Source organism: Manis javanica, chromosome 15, assembly GCF_040802235.1.
Source record: "Manis javanica isolate MJ-LG chromosome 15, MJ_LKY, whole genome shotgun sequence".
In the NCBI taxonomy this organism is placed as follows: Eukaryota; Metazoa; Chordata; class Mammalia; order Pholidota; family Manidae; genus Manis; species Manis javanica.
The window spans coordinates 84,656,793-84,672,502 of record NC_133170.1 but is presented as its reverse complement, the minus strand read 5'-3'; the positions used below and the strand labels follow the sequence as shown (position 1 = coordinate 84,672,502).

General features: G+C 49.7%; 1 protein-coding gene across 8 annotated transcripts in view; it reads right to left on the bottom strand.

Annotated features, from left to right (window-relative positions):
* The window catches only part of SPECC1L (sperm antigen with calponin homology and coiled-coil domains 1 like), a 147,248-nt gene that overhangs the window by 17,099 nt on the left and 114,439 nt on the right, over window positions 1-15,710 (bottom strand). For all 8 annotated transcript variants that reach the window (XR_012125740.1, XM_073223332.1, XM_017663222.3 and 5 more), the window contains 2 exons: window positions 2,149-2,265; window positions 1,274-1,333 (listed from right to left, as the gene is read on the bottom strand). Coding sequence is in view for 7 of the 8 variants with exons in the window: in XM_073223332.1 (XP_073079433.1) it covers window positions 1,274-1,333; window positions 2,149-2,265 (177 nt within the window). In the remaining variant the exon portion in view is untranslated. The remainder of the gene's footprint in view (window positions 1-1,273; window positions 1,334-2,148; window positions 2,266-15,710) is intronic.

Sequence of the window (15,710 nt, the reverse complement as noted above, 5' to 3'; positions counted from 1 at the left end):
AATCACCAAGACCTGTGAAATGTTAACTGATGCTGTAGGAAAACAAACACGGGAAAATATGGTCTTTGATATGTGACCTGGAGGCCCTGGATCATGGTTGCTGAGAACTCCTGCGACTTTCTGAGGGAGCCACTCCATGGTGAGGGACATGGAACAGGCCACCAGAGCCTGCAGGATGGAAAGGCCACCCTACTAGTGACTTGGTATCGAAAAAAAAGAAAATGTTTGTTCAATATAAGAATCCTGACTAACAGTTCCTTAGGGTGGGGAAACAGCCCACTTTTTGCATATTAGAACTTTACATGTGATGTGAACTATCCAGATAATGGAAGATGTTTCAACAACTAGCTCTTTCTAGCTATACAACTGAATAGAAGCCACCCCCAAAAAGCGTTATTTCTATGAATTGAGAGGGTATATTCATGAAACTCCGTATGTGAACACCTTGAAATGTAAATAGCTACCCAGCTGTAACAAGAGGTCACGCTGACAGGTACTCCTGGGTGGAGAGGTGGCCCAGGGAGGCCCCAAGGGGGATCCTGGGCTCCCGGACTTGGCCCCTTGGGGTTCTTTACTGTGAGGAAACACCCAGCTGCGTACTGATGATGCGTGCGCATTCCTGTACTCCCTAAGCATAAGGTTCATTTCATCAAAACGTCTCTAGGTGTGGAACAACTGGGCTTTGCATTTGGACACAGTATTTCCAAGAAGTCAGATAGTGGACGAGGCAAGAGATCAGCAGAAGCCCATCTGTTGGGGCCACTGCAGGCCCCGAGCAGAGACCTAAGGGAGACCCTGAAATGCGGATTTTCTGGGACTCACTTCTTGCGCTGTGAGCAGCGGTTCACTGCGGCCTTCAGCAAAGGGAGACCCACTTGTACCTCTATAGCCAGCTTCCTGGGACTCAGCAATCCCCCACCCTCCCCCTCCAATTTGACAAAAGGCAGACAGACCTGCTGGAACATGCCTTTAACAGTGACACTTATAAACTTGTTTTTCTTCTGAACCTAAGGCTTCAGTTAAAGAAGAAGGTAACTAAGGAAGTCAAGGTCGCTGCTGCGGCCAAAATCACCATCCCAGCCAGGCTGCTTCCCCACTTGTTTCCTGGGAGGCGCACGGTGCCCCTGGGACAGGGGACTCCCTGCCTGTCTGCACACCATCCATGGGTCACTGGCCCAGCAGCCACCTCAGATGCCACCCCACCACCCAGAGTCTCCACTAGGAAGAAGGAAGCCCTTCCTAACTGAAGTAGTCCTCGGGGAAGGGGGCTCACCAGTGTGGATTTGATTCCAACGCTCTCAGCTGCCTGGAAGGCCAGGGTGAAGTTCCTTCGCTGTAAAAGAAACGGTGTGACTGGGGTGGACAGCAAGGCCAGGAGAAAGGTGACTTGTACCACCCTGAGTCTGGGAGACAGACACGCACCTTCAATGGTACTGAACAAACCCACCCTGCGGCCCTCACCTAGTGCCTGGGCCACAGGCTCGCCCCCCTCGCAGGGCCCTTCCATCCTTGTGACTCCCAGACGTCTTCTCTTTCCTCACTACTGAAAAGGGTCACTTCTGACACATCTGCCCTGAGCTACCCTGACACAGACCCCACAGGCTAATAGGTAACACCTGTCAAATGAGTTTCCTCCCCTTTGGCTGAATGGTGGGAGGGGCTGATGAGGTTGGGTAGCTAGGGGACCAGAAGGCCTGGGTCCTCTCCCAGTGCCCATCTCAGCAGGAGCTGTCCCTTGACCCTGTCCCCAAGCAGCTTCCTGAATGGGATGCCTGAGCTGCATGGAGCTGGTGCTGTCAGCTTAGTCCTGTGCCCAGAGATGGCAGGAGGTGGCCTGGGGGCTGGTGCGGCCCAGCATTTCGTGCCTTCAGCAGCTCTCCTTGGTCACTTCTGCATGGAGCCCTTGACCCTAAACTAAAGGTCATTACCCAAGAAGTCTGATGGCTCCCACTGGGAATGTCATCACTTGGGCAATTCAACCCATACATACAAAGTGCGTCAGGGCAGATAACTGCCACCCAGAAGGAGACCAAGCTGGGACAAGGCCATCGCAGAGCCAGCACTTTGGTGCGTGGCCCCACCAGCAGAGGCTCTGCTGTCCCGTGTGAGGAGGATGTCAGGAGCCAGGCCATTTTGTGGGCTGCCTACCTTATCTTGGCTATTCAGCTCTTGATATGGGATGTGGGCTGGAAGGTATGTGTGCAGGAGAGCACAAAAGGCCAGCCCGTCATTCCAGCTGCTGCTGAAGTTTGTGATGTCGATATTCTGAAGGAAAGGAGAAAACACATTAGCAACACACACTGATCCTCTCAAGGAGGAAAACCTCTGTGCTGAAGACATCAACAGCTGCCACCTCACGTAAGAGACAGATGCCAACCAATGCAGGGGCTGCACTTCCCAGGCCGCTTCTCCAAGAACAACGGGGACTTCCTTTGAGAGGTACCTTATCCACGTGCAAACGAAATTCTTGTAACTACGAAAGTAACATGTCATTCAGAATGTTTTATTATATGATGCAATTCAGCTAGTACGTAGCCTTTACCCATATTTGCAAGAATCCTTTTGAAGATGAAAGTCCACAATTAAATTTTGGAAATTTATGCACTTTCATAAATGCTACAAACTGAAAAAGAAAGCACTTCCCAAACACTTACTTTATGTCTCACTGTGTATTTCATGCAGCCTTCACTGTATCAAAAGTTAGCTTCATAGGTGACTGAGTAGGTCCAAATTTTACTACTGAAGGTACACCACCAGCTCTGGGTGACAAGCTCTCATTTCTCCCAGCAGCAAATGGCCACAGAACACTATTACTGCTCACAAGCGCACAGAGCTGTAAGGGGCTGGCTGTCCCTGACATCCCTTTACAGACTGTTGAGTCCTGAACCAAGCAGGGGGCGTGAGGATCATGGGCAATGGGCAGGTGGGAGATGGGACCCTTTGGGGAGACTGTCTAGCCTCATGGGTCTTGGCCAGTCTCCTCACAAAAGCATCAGGAATGTGGGGGCACAAGGCCCAGCTCTTCGTAAGTTTTGTCATCGAAACCAATGGTCTAGCCCTGACTGCAAGTGCCCATAGTGCCGCCCCTGGGAGCTCTGCTCAAACACAAGCCTCCCGAGGGCAGCTGTCCCAGAGGCCACTTCCTTCAATGAGCAGACCGCTGACGGTGCCAGTCTCACTGCTCTGGCCTAGAGGCATGCTCATGCTCTATAGTGGGGGGAGTTACCAGATTAAGGCGCAGAGGGGTGCAGACCTGCCAAGAGTCACAGGTAAAGGTTGAGGGAAGCTTGTCGTGCCATCACCTGACTCAGCCATGTACGAGTACCCCTGCCAGCCATGCAGTGACATCAGCCCTCCCCAAAAGCCTAGAGCAGGCAGACACTCCTGGGCCATGAAGACAGTGGGGATGCACACCCTGCTTCATCCCCGCGGGGCTGGGGCTGCCCTTGTGGGGCCTCTGCTCTGGTAACATGAAGAGTCACCACCTCTTCAGGCCCCTGCGGCAGGGGCCTGACAGCTGCAGCTGAGGACTGCCTCTCATCTGAGCTCTGGAAGTGGAAGCTCCATCTGGGAGGAGTGGAGGTCCAGGGAAGGGAGTGACCTGTCCAAGGTGCTGGGCTGGCAGCAGGGAACAGGGACTGCTACCCTTGTCCCAAACATCCTTAAGCGATACATCATTTAAATTCTCTATCACCTGGTGCATTTTTTTTTTTTTTGAGAGGGCATCTCTCATATTTATTGATCAAATGGTTGTTAACAACAATAAAATTCAGTATAGGGGGGTCAATGCTCAATGTACAATCATTAATCCATCTCAAGCCTAATTCTCGTCAGTCTCCAATCTTCTGAAGCATAATGAACAAGTTCTTACATGGTGAAACCTGGTGCATTTTTAAACAAGGAAGTGGAGCTTGAGAGGCCCAGGTCACAGGGGCGGTCTGTGTAATGACTCACACTCAGGTCTGAGCCCCAAGCCCGTCCACCCTCCTAGGGACCCGACCGGGCCTGTGACTGAGTGCCCTCACAGAAGAGCCACAGGCACTGGGCATCATCACAGAGACACAGGCCAGGAAGCTCTCAGTGACATGCCCAAGCTCTGTGCAAGGCCAGTGGAAGCATATGCTGCCGAGGACTCTGACCCTGGCCCCCAGAGGTCACGTTCATGTCTCAAGGAAAACAAATCTCCACTTCCTGCCGCTGCGGCCCCCCTCTCCAGCTCCCTGAAAGGCGGGCGTCTGGCAGAAGCGCCTACGTGCTTGGCCTCACTGCACCTCGAAGCAGAGGCTCCTGCACCAGAGGAAACGCTGCGCCCCGGCTCCCAGCTGTGGGTCCCCAGCCTTCCCCCAGCTTCCTCAGGACAAACCCAACTGCAAACCTGGAAGCTCCACTCAGAGCAGCGACTTCAATTACAAACATGCCGAAGTGCTGTGAACAAGAACAACAGCTCCTCAAGATCCAGGTCGGAGCGAGTTAACTTCTAAGTACCTGACAACCAACTTCCAAATCCCAAAAACGGAAGCCCAAACAGAGGCAGGTGGCAGGCAGCCTCACCTCCCTCCCTCCCTCCCAGCCAAGGGGAGCAGGCCAGGGGCGGACATGAGGCCGGGGAGCCCCAAACCCAATGAGACCGGAGTGTCCCCCTCGCCCCATCCCCCGCATCCGGAGGCCCTAGGGGAACCAGCACTTGGCCTTGAAATAGGGGTGCTTCAAAACCCTATGGTGGGGAAAAGCCTGTGGGGTCTGAGAGCAGGCCCCAGAAGAGACTGCCACCATGCTGGCACCCAGCCTGCACCCCCTGCTCTCCATACCACCACCAAATTGTTTCTAAAGATCAGGCCTAAAAAATCAAACTACTACAAAATAAGACAGAATATAGAAAAGTACATATACAGTGAAGCTGGTTCTCTTGAGGCTGAAAGCACAGTACTAGAAAATCCAGATGGGAAAGTTCCCCTGGCTTCTCTTTCTCCTCTTAATTTCACAGCTGTCACAGCCGTAATACAATGACAGGATCAACAGAATTAATTGCACAGAAAGGTACAAAACTACCAAATCCCCAGAGAAGTGGCTGTTCCTGCAGGAGCCAGCTCCCTCTGCAATCAGTGTCCCAAAGCCAGGCCCAGGGCCCAATGAGGCCCCGGCTGGCACCCCCACCACCCAGGCACTCCAGACACATGCAGAGCCACAGCCCAGCAGCTGTGCGGAACCAGGACCAGTGGGCTACTGGCTTCTAGGGAAGAGCGGCAATGGGTGGAAGACCCGAGGGCCCTGACCAGGTTTCCCCGGTGACAGAAATGGGCAGATGCATTCACAGGCAGCAGCTAGACTCCATCTTGCCATCTCCTCCCTCCCTCTGCTCCCTGCCTGGACCCCGCAGAAGGGCCTGAATGAGGTCTGGGGCTGAACTTCCCCTTGCTGCTTTCTGCGGAAAGTGGCAACAGGCTCACGCAGGTAATTCTGCATGTCAGTTCCCAGTCCCTGTAACACGCGATCACCTTACCTGCCTGCGAAGCCCAGGTAAGCAGTGCTGATCATGAATTTTCTTGCCAATTGAGGAAAAAGGCTGAAGTTTTTGCGCCTTGGATAAAAACAATGAAATCCCACCAACATAAAGCTTTTGGGTGGGGGTCTGAGCCAGGCTTGACAATGGGCACTGGCCCCTCGCCAGCAGCTTCTCTCCTGTAAAGTGGACATACAAACCCCAGCCCACAGGTGATGATGAGTTAACAACACACTTTAAAACCATGAGGTGTTCTGCATACATAAGGGATTTTTATGGTCCTGTTTACTTAGTACTTATTGTAGAGGAGATAGAAAAACCCTTTGTAGTAGACGGCACCAATCCCACCCAACACCAACAGGCCAGAAAATTACCGAGAATGTCCCTGGCTGCTCTACACTCACCACAGTCCCTGCTCCTGGCCACAATTAACTGACCCTCAACATACTTACGTAACTTGGAAACCACTTGATGGGCCTTTTGTGTTAAACATGAAGCAACCCCATGTGGTGTGGCGCATGGTCTCTTTCCTTCACTGTCTACGTTTGGATAAGGGACTCAGATAACAAGCTATTTCAGAATCCAACTGCTAAGCATTCATTCAAAAACACGCTGGTCGGAAACCAAGTGTGACGAGGCACAGTGTGCCTCTCAGGCAGGAGTGCAGGGCCGCCCCATGTGATCTCTCTTCTGCAGGCCTGCAGAGAACAGTGCATACAGCCGTGTTCTTCCAATGCTGGGAAAGGAGACCTTCACCTGGGAGAGAAGGAGCCTGGCTGCTAAAGCCCCAGGGTGACTCCCTAGGTCTGCAGCGGAGCCCACAGGGCAGAGGGCCTGGGGATGGGCTGTTCACTTGAGGGTTCATTCCCCCATCAGCGAGTCCTCAAGCTGGGCCAATTCCTGTGTTGGACCTTGGCTCTCCTGGAGGGAGCTGTCTTATAGGACAGAGCCTGACGGGCAGACCGGACATGCACCAGGGCTCAGGGGAGGCTGTGGGAAGTGTGGCTGACTAGGAGCAGGGGATGTTCAGGGCCGCGAGGCGGCAACCGCAGAGGCCCCTGTGAGAAGTGACAGGCAGTAGGCGGACAGAGACACTTTAGGGAGAAAGCGACTGGCCAGTGACAGACTCATGTGAGGTGGCAGAGAGCAGACAGTGCCAAGGATGACGTGGTTTCTGCTGGCAGGACTGGATGCCAGTGGGACCCTGGCGGCCACAGAGCTCTGTGGGGGTGGAGCCGCACTCTCCGGGGTCACGCTGCAGCACTTCTGAGATGCCCACGGGAGGCACCTAGGACGCTGGCCTGAGGAGCTCAGGAGGGGCAGTGCGGAGGGGTATGAATGCCAGGATGATGACTGATGACCACCCCGTAGCCGGCATGGGCAACGGGAAGGCGGGAGGCCACGGCCCCAGCCCCTTGGAGGCACCCTGTGTACGGGCCAGGCCAAGGCGAATAGCCTTCCACTGGACCCCAGGGAGGGTCGGACAGGTGGGAAAAAAGTAGAAGCCAAAGGAAGAGCGTGTTAAAATGAGAGCATAGTCAATAGCTGCACAGAGGACAGGATGGCTTGAAAAATCTCCTAAATTTAGAAAAATTTGGACTGCCACTAACCAGAGAGCAATGGCAAATTAAGTGAAGCATGCTCACAAATTCGATTTTAGGAGGATGCACAGCAAAGTTAAATGATTTGTAACCATCTTGTGACTTTCAGGTAGTTATACGTGTTTATTTCATGAAGGTTGTCTAGAAATGGAATTTCTGTTTTTTAAAAAGTGGCATTTTCAGTGTATGAGAAAAGTCCTTGACTGTAAAACATATCTTCTAGGGCATTTCCCTCCGGGTGGAAGGGTTCGTTTATGCTTTGCAGATTCACGAAGCTGCTGCAGGGTCAAAGCCTTCTGCCTGCAAGTGTCCTGACCCCTACACTGCCAGCATTTGCAGCAGGTCAGCCAATTCCTTCAAAATAAACTGAAAACACAATGTTTTGAGAAAAGCAAGCACAGTAATGGAAGGATATTCTGCCGCTCACTATTCACAGGCAACAGTGCCAAGCTCTCTAAGAAGGTAAGGCTTTTCTTTTTAAAATAAAGACACAGGAAACCTACTAGTAATTATAATGCAAGTTCCTAAACTAACTAATGAACTAGAGATTTTGCATTAGTTTCAGGTCACTGCAAGGCTTTTCTACTCTATAAGCCTGTTTGGATTAGGGATAGACAAAAGGGTTAATATACGTGCCAGAACAAAAGTTCACAAAAACTTTGCACACAGACTCAAACAAGGCACTCTGCCCCATTTTCTCCTAAAGGCACAAGTCCTTCAGCCCAGGAAATGTCCACTAAATGATGTGATGGGCCAACAGACGTAGCCTGTTTCACAGAGCCATTGCTGTCCTCCCCACTCTCATCATGAAAACAGACTTGTACGGCCGCAGGAACAACTCCCTGCCCCCAAGGGACAGGCTGGGTGTTCCCACTCACTGCTTCTGGACCTGGGGTAGAAGCCCTCTCCTGTTCCTGGGACCTTAGATAGGACTCTCTCCTCTGCCTGTGCCCTTCAGTTCCAGTGTGCCTATGTACCCACTGAGAGTTGAGGGGTATAGTATGAGAGTTAAGAAATCACACAAATCCCAAGAAAAGGTTAAAAATGTCAAAAAACATGTTAAAATGTTTTAATTTGTCTGAAGTTTAATTAAGAGCCATAAAATACAGCCCCAAATATATGATCTTTAAATAGTTATTACGGGTCTGAACTACGTAAGGAAATGACACTTGTACGGGCCTAGGGCAAGAAGCCAAAGCCCTGATTCATCTCTGCTGACACATTCCAGCACCAATTCCCTTACGCCTGTCCCAACTGTCGGGAGCGGTGCCCACAGGTCCACACACAGGCGGCAGCAGGGTCCTTCCCAAGACTGAACAGACTGGGAGACACATGCCAGGGCCTTTAGGAGGCAGGAGGGAATTACAAACAAAACCCTGCCATGTGCTTCAGCTGCCTTAGCCCTGGGCGTGGACACTGCCTGGAGGGTGTTCAGGAATCTGAGCGCCTTTTTCTGTGTGATATGGTTGGTGGCAGCAGGGAGTTGGGGGATATAATGTCTGAAAAAGAGGAAAAGGCCATTAAGAGACTGTTTACTACTCCTGGTAAACACAGAAGGCGGCAGAAGACCCTGGTAGTGACAAGCAGAAAACGCTTGGTGCCTGGCTGGCACGGTGGAAACGAGTGAGCCTGCTCCGGCCGCAGACCCAAGGGCGCTGCCCCAGGGACTTCAGTGTTGTCTCCTTTCTGGAGCCGAGCCAACGTCGGCTCCAGGTCAGGGGAAGGTAAGGCAGGGGAGGTGGGAGGTGTTCAGGGAGAGTCTGAGGCTCACTTCTCACCACGTCCAGGTGTTAGGATTTATGTAGTAAAGAGGGAGGAAGGAAGCCAGAGCAGGCAGTCCACGGTGAGCCAGAGACCCCCAAGACAGGGGCTGCATTTTGTGCCCAGTACTTGGGGGGAGGGGTTCCAGTAAGAACCCTCCATCCTCACTGCGCATCAGAATCACCTGCAGAGCCTTTTAAGGTGACTCATGCTTGGCTCTACCCCCGAGAAGCTACTCCAAGCTGTCTAGGCATCATTTTCTTTAATGTCATCCCGATGACCTGCACATGCAGCCAAGAGGCAGGACCACCCATCTAAAAACTGAACGTGGGTGGCAGTGAGTGGACACGAACATGTGAAAGGTTAAGCCTGTGAGTTCATGACGTTGCTCACACAAGCACACCGGGAAGCCTGGCTGCGAAGCCACTCATGACCCTGGGTGCTGGGGAATCAAGGAAGAGGACCAAGCATCGGCTAGAACTTTCCAAACCAAACTGCAATCAAGGCAATCACAGTGCTGATGAAGGAGTTTGTCTGTAAAGAGGAATTCTAATGACCTAAGGAATGACTGACAGAATCAGAATGGCACCATTTGGCAACGATGATTACCTGTGGCTAGTGACAACACAGAAAGACTTGGATAGATGGACACAACCACAGCTGAGGTATTTCTGCCAAAAATATGAACTGGAATCTGACCAACCTCTAGCTATATCTTCCAGTTTACACGAGGGAAGACACCACAGGGATGTAGTCAGCAAAATCTAAAATGTACATGGCTAGTAGGACACAAGATCCAGTTCCTTCAAAAAGACAAACTGAAAGAAAAAAAAAAGGGCAATTTTAAGATTAAATAGACTTAAAAGAGGTATGTTATCCAAATGCAATTTGTGAACCTTATCTGGATCTTAATTTAAACAAATCACCTGTAAAACTGTGATTCAATCAAGAAGTTTGAATTGTCTAAATATGTGATGACAGTAAAGGCTGGGATGTGCTTCGGAATTGTGGTGGGGAGGGTGAATGGGGGTGGGGGTAGGGGGACAACAACACTGAGGACCGTGAGGATGTGCGGGGTCAGGGGATGTGTGCATGAGGACTGTTTCACTGTTCTCATTATCTCAGTATTTATTTGAAAATTTCCATGAAAAACAAACCAACCTACAACTCAACAGAAAAACAAACAACCCAACTGCCCAAATGCAAAAGTGGACACAGGACCTGAATAGACATTGCTCCAGAGAACAGGTACAGCTCCATTTAGTCGGGGAGGAAATGCAAATCAAAATGATCGCGAGTTACCACTTCACACCCACTGGAATGCAGACTATTTAAAAAAATGTAAGTAACAAGTGCTGGTGAGGATGTGGAGAAATGAGAACCCTTGCTCATTGCTGGTGGGGCTGTAAAATGGTGCAGCTGCTGTGAGAAAGGTCAGTGGTTCTTCATTAATTAAATACAGAATGCCACAGAACCTGGCCATTCCATGCCCAGGTACACAGCGACAGGCTGAAAATGGGTGTTGAAAGAGACACCTGCACCACAGTGTCCAGAGCAGCACTTTCACAACCAAAACATAACATTGGGTGACCCAAATGTCCCCCAACAGGAAGTGGATATGCAGTATGTGATCTGTCCAAACAATGGCCTAATTCTGAGTCATAAGAGGATGAAGTACTGACACATTCTGGGCAACATGGGTAAATCTTGAAACATCATGTGAGGTGAAAAGTAGACACGAAGGTCACATATTATACGATTCCATTTATATGAAACATCCAATATAGTGAAATCCCGACACAGGGAGCAGATTAGCAGTCGTCTGCGGCTGAAGAGAGGGAGTAAGTGCTAATGCACATGGGGTTTCTGTCGGGCGTGATGAGAAGTTCTGGAATTAGATCGCAGTGATGGAGGTACAACACTGGGAACATACTTAATGCCACCTGACTGTAGGCTTACACATGGCTAAAATGTACATTTTACATTATGTATATCTTACCACAATAAAACAATCTGTGGATGCTTTGAATTACTTAAGGTCTTACAAATCTACAGTGCAAGGCAGATCTCATAAGCAACTAACTAGAGTGTTTACTGAAAAGTGATGTTTAAATTCAATGATTCATAAATGGGTTTTATGGGAATGTATTATGACCCTGCTTTAAAATATATATATTTTTTAATTTCTTAAAAACAAATACACAAGCAGCTGAAGGTAGAAGGCAGGGTATCAATCTGCTTCCTTCACCACTAGGATGAACTAAGGAAGTCTGGCAACTCGGAAGGATCCTGACAGCGCATCCCTGGAATGGCTGTTCCCAAGTCGGGACAGGGCAGCTGCCCAGGACTCTATGGGAGAAGTGGCCACATGAAACTGCCACGATGCTGACAGGATGCTAGAAGCACTGGGCTCCCCTCCAGGATACGGCCCAGCTACACTGAAGCTTCACAAAAACAAAATCTAACGTATAATAATCCACTTTCGGTTTAATGTGCTAACTTTTTTTAGTCAAATGAACCTATTTTGTGGACAGCTCAGAATAAGTCAGCAAACGTCACCCTAAGAGAGGATTCATGTCCCCACACTGTCCCCACACACCCTTCCGAAAGGAGGCTCTCCATGGAGGAGCACGCGCGAGTGACGATGCCCGCCCCCAGGAAGAGACGCGCGGTGGGAGCTGCCGGCTCGGCCAGACAAGCTGACCCGGGCACCCCGGGCATGCCACAGGTTCTATCAGCAGCTCAGAGATTGGTTCTGCTTTTTCGAGATTTCGCCTTGGCAGGGGGTATCGCTCACTAAAATGCAAGTCAACTGAAGGAGACAGCAGTCCTCAAGCACCACGTACCCCGGTGTGTGCTGCACTCTGGGGAGGGCCTGGGCCGAGAGGAGGAGAGCTGTGTCTCCTCATCCTAACCCCCGACGGTTTCCCTGAAAATGGGTGTGTACGAGGGGAAGAAAATCAGGCATTCCAAAGCATCCTTGGGATGGTGGCCTCCTTCAGTTTCTCCTCAGGACACAGGCTGCCAACTTTGTCCTCAGGCTCTGAACCAGATGGATGCAGCGCTATCTGAACGGTGTGGCCCTAGAGGCCGCCCGAAGAAAGCAGTCCTGACTCACACGGGAACCCCGCTCACATGTCTTCTCTGAGAAAAGCTCCCCGTCTACGCTAGAAGCTCTAGTGACAAGAAGGAAACCCTTTCTCACAAAGCTGACCGCTCCTCCAATTTAAGTCTTGAGAAATTCTCTATGGTGACTTTAAAGCCACCTCTCTGTAGATCATTAAGTTGGGTGACAGAGGTATTGTCGGTTTGAGTCCCAAAGCCTGGGCTCTGAATGTTGGGGCCACTCCGTACTAGCTACAGGACTGTGGGCACACAGTTCAACTTGGAGGAGCTGCAATTTTCTCATAAGCAAAATGAGAAAATACCCAACTAAGAATTTAATGAGAGCATCTGTACAGTATATGGAACAGCTCCTCCGGCTTGAGTTCAGCAGATCCTGTCCTCCCACCTCCCCTAAGACAGGGCAGATCCCACCTTCTGAGGCACGAGTGTGAAACAGAACCCTGCTCTCCCGGACCCAGGACAGGCCTCCGAGCACCAGGAAACAGCCGGCTGCTTCTGAGTCCCCTAGTCAGTGCCCCAGAGCTTCAGGACAACTGCTGTCTGGGCCAGAGGTGACGGTCTGTGGGCCTGGGGGCTGTCAGTGAGACTTGTCACAGGTCTCTGCTGTGCTCAGTACAATGAACAGCACTCAGGACTTTGTTTCTCTCTCTCTTCAGGCTCTTTCTCCTCCAAGAGCTGAACAGAAACCCTGGCGCACTCTTCAGGCATTCAGCAAAGTTCTGCTGAGTAACGTGCTGGTTTAAGAAAACTCGGAGGGAAAAATAGAGAAATTCAAAAAAAGAGAGTCTAGGGGACCTGAAAGCCTCAGTATAGAGAGAGGATTTAAAAAAGGCTTATAAAAAATAGGCTTGATAAAAAGAAAGAATCCTTTAGCTTCTAAAACGGAGGGCTGCTAGAAACTAAGACATGCTTTATAAAGCTACGTTGGGCAGGTGCAGGGTTTATCCAGACTTGCACCAACATCTTACACTTGAAAAAGGCAATGCATGCAAAAAAGAGTGGACACACAGACACTACTGTGCACTATTAATTCAGCACAAAGCAAAGATTTTGACCACTGCACTAGAGGTGAGCCCTGGCAGGGAAGACGCCCATTGGGAAGCATCATTCTTCTCTCAGTACTCACATTTCAGAAGAAAACTGCCCACCCACCCCTCAGAACCCCTTCTGCCGTGAGCCGGGACAGACTGTGAGCCTGCTGCTCTCCGTGGCACCGCACTTCCCACTTCAGGACTTGAAGGTCACGCATCTGGTCTGATCCAGGACGCCAAAGCACAAGATGACCTGGATGTGATGTGGCCACGGTACTGCAGTAGCTGGGGAAGGAAATGATCTCAGGAAAGAGATGCTCAATATAGTGTGCTCCTCTTAGGACGAACTTCCATTGCACACAGCAGGAACTAAGTGCTTTTCTAAATCGGTCAGTGTGTTAGTTTTTATGCCTATAGGGTACTGTTTTGGCAGGACAACGGCAAAACATCTAAGAAAAGGTCCCACACCTATATTTGTACTTCTCTCCAGAGCCCCAAATCCAATGGTTTATTTACCTTTAGTGAGATAAATGATAGAGGGAAATGGTAGAATTCTACTTGGACCTAATATAACCAGATACCCCCAGTGGAAAAATGGTGCTGTCACAGGGCCCCAGAGGGGAGACTGAGTTCCACTGCGTGGCACTTCATGCCCGACCCCATACCTACTATTCTGGATTTATTTCACATACATGCTTGTTACTGTGCTTTTTGTTGGTTTCTTGATATAAAACACATTAGGATGTAGACAGATAGAGAGGGTGGCAGCCATTAAAGAGGAACAAGATGGCAGTGACATATAAAGGCCATTCAAAATTGGATTCTACATAGCACAGTGATGAGTGCCTATGATTGCAAATCTGAGCCATAAGAAAGGCCCATGAAAAGGCATCATTTAAAAAGGCCTGGAAATAGTATGTTTCAGAAAATATTTTTCAAAGTTCCTTGAGAGCAAAGGTCATGCTCTAGACTGCATTATATCCCTTCTGGCATTTAATGGCCTCTCTGTTTATGCACAGACACTCCACCGAAGAAGATCCACAGATGGCAAATAAGCACATGGAAAGACGCTCAAAACCAGTAGTTGAGAGGCAACTCCAAGATTAAAACCACGGTGAGCTACGACTACACCCCTAGAGAATGGCTAGAGGCTGACCACACGGTCTTGGTGCGGATGTAAAGGAGCTGCAGCGCTTGCACACGGCCGGTGGGAATGCAAATGGTGCACCACTTCGGAAGACAGTCCGGCAGCTCCTTACACAGTTACACTAATACTCACCACATGATCCAGACAATCCACTTTTCACATGTCTACACAAATGCCTGCACGTGAATGGCCAGAGGAGCTTTACCTACAATAAGGAGTAGCCGGAACGACCCAAATGGCCACCAACAGCTCAATGAATAAACAAATTGTGATGGTCCATAAAATGGACCACTCCTCAGGAACAAAAAGGACATGAATTATTGATACACACAATATGAACACATCTCAAAAAAATTATGCTAAGTAAAAGAAGCTGGAACACGCAACAAATTGTATATGCCATGATTCCATTTACACAAAATTATAAAACTGCACACATTACACAGTGACTGCCTGGGGCTGGCAGCAGTGCTGGGAAAGACAGACAAAGGGAGTACAAAGAGATGGGAGGAGACTGATGGAGATCGACCAGTTCATTTATCACATGTGGGGACAGTCTCTCGGACATACACAGGTCAAAAGCCACCAAACTATAAACTTTAAATATGTGCTGCTTCTACGTCAATTCTTCCTCAATACATGTTTGTGTTTTGTTTTATTTTTTAAAAAGGAATCCCAGGGCTACAAACACATATAAGTACCACAGAGGCGCTCTCAGTTTCTAACCTTTCTACTTATTCCCTGTGTTGCAGAGTTTATGACTGGATGTCATACAGGGTTAAACCATGGCTGAACCAGATACAGTCCAAATAAACTGATGAACGGTGCTGTCTAATGGAAAGCACTCTGGCACGAGCTCTAAAAGGGAGAGGCACATGTTTTCGAATATTCCAGGACACTTGGGGATGTGCTAAACAGACCTGGAGAGAAAAGTACACCTGGCTTACCTAAGGAATAATTCTTCACCAGATTGTCACTACTCTACCCAGGTTCCCTCTCATTTGTGAAGCTGTTTTTTCTAAAAATCATTAAAATGTTGTATGAGGTTAGTGTCACATTCTTAGCTTCTCTACTCACTTAAATAAGAGAGAACATTCTCTGTGGTAGACTGGATTTTTCAAAGCTGGCTACAGCAATATTTCTGGCGCTCTACCCTCTTCAGAACCTTGTGGTGTCCAGCAAGAGGTGGTGTCTATCTCCCTTCTCCTTGTAACTGGACTGGCTGTTGTGACTCCTCGACAAACAGAATGTGGCAAAAGCGAGGCTGCATGATTTCCAAGACCAGATCATAATAGGCAAGGGGGCTTCTGGTGGTCTCTCTCTCAGGGCATTTTCCCTGGAATGCAGCCAGCATGCTGTGATGCCATCCAGGCCATGTGGAGAGGCTGCATGTAGGTTTCCAGTCCCAGCCCAGTGAAAGATGTAGCAACAGCCACCATCAACCACCGGACACATGCAGGTGGGCCCCTGAGACAAAGCTAAGCAGAGATGAGCTGTCCCACCAAGCCCTAACCAAACCATAGATTTAAGAGCTAAACAAACGC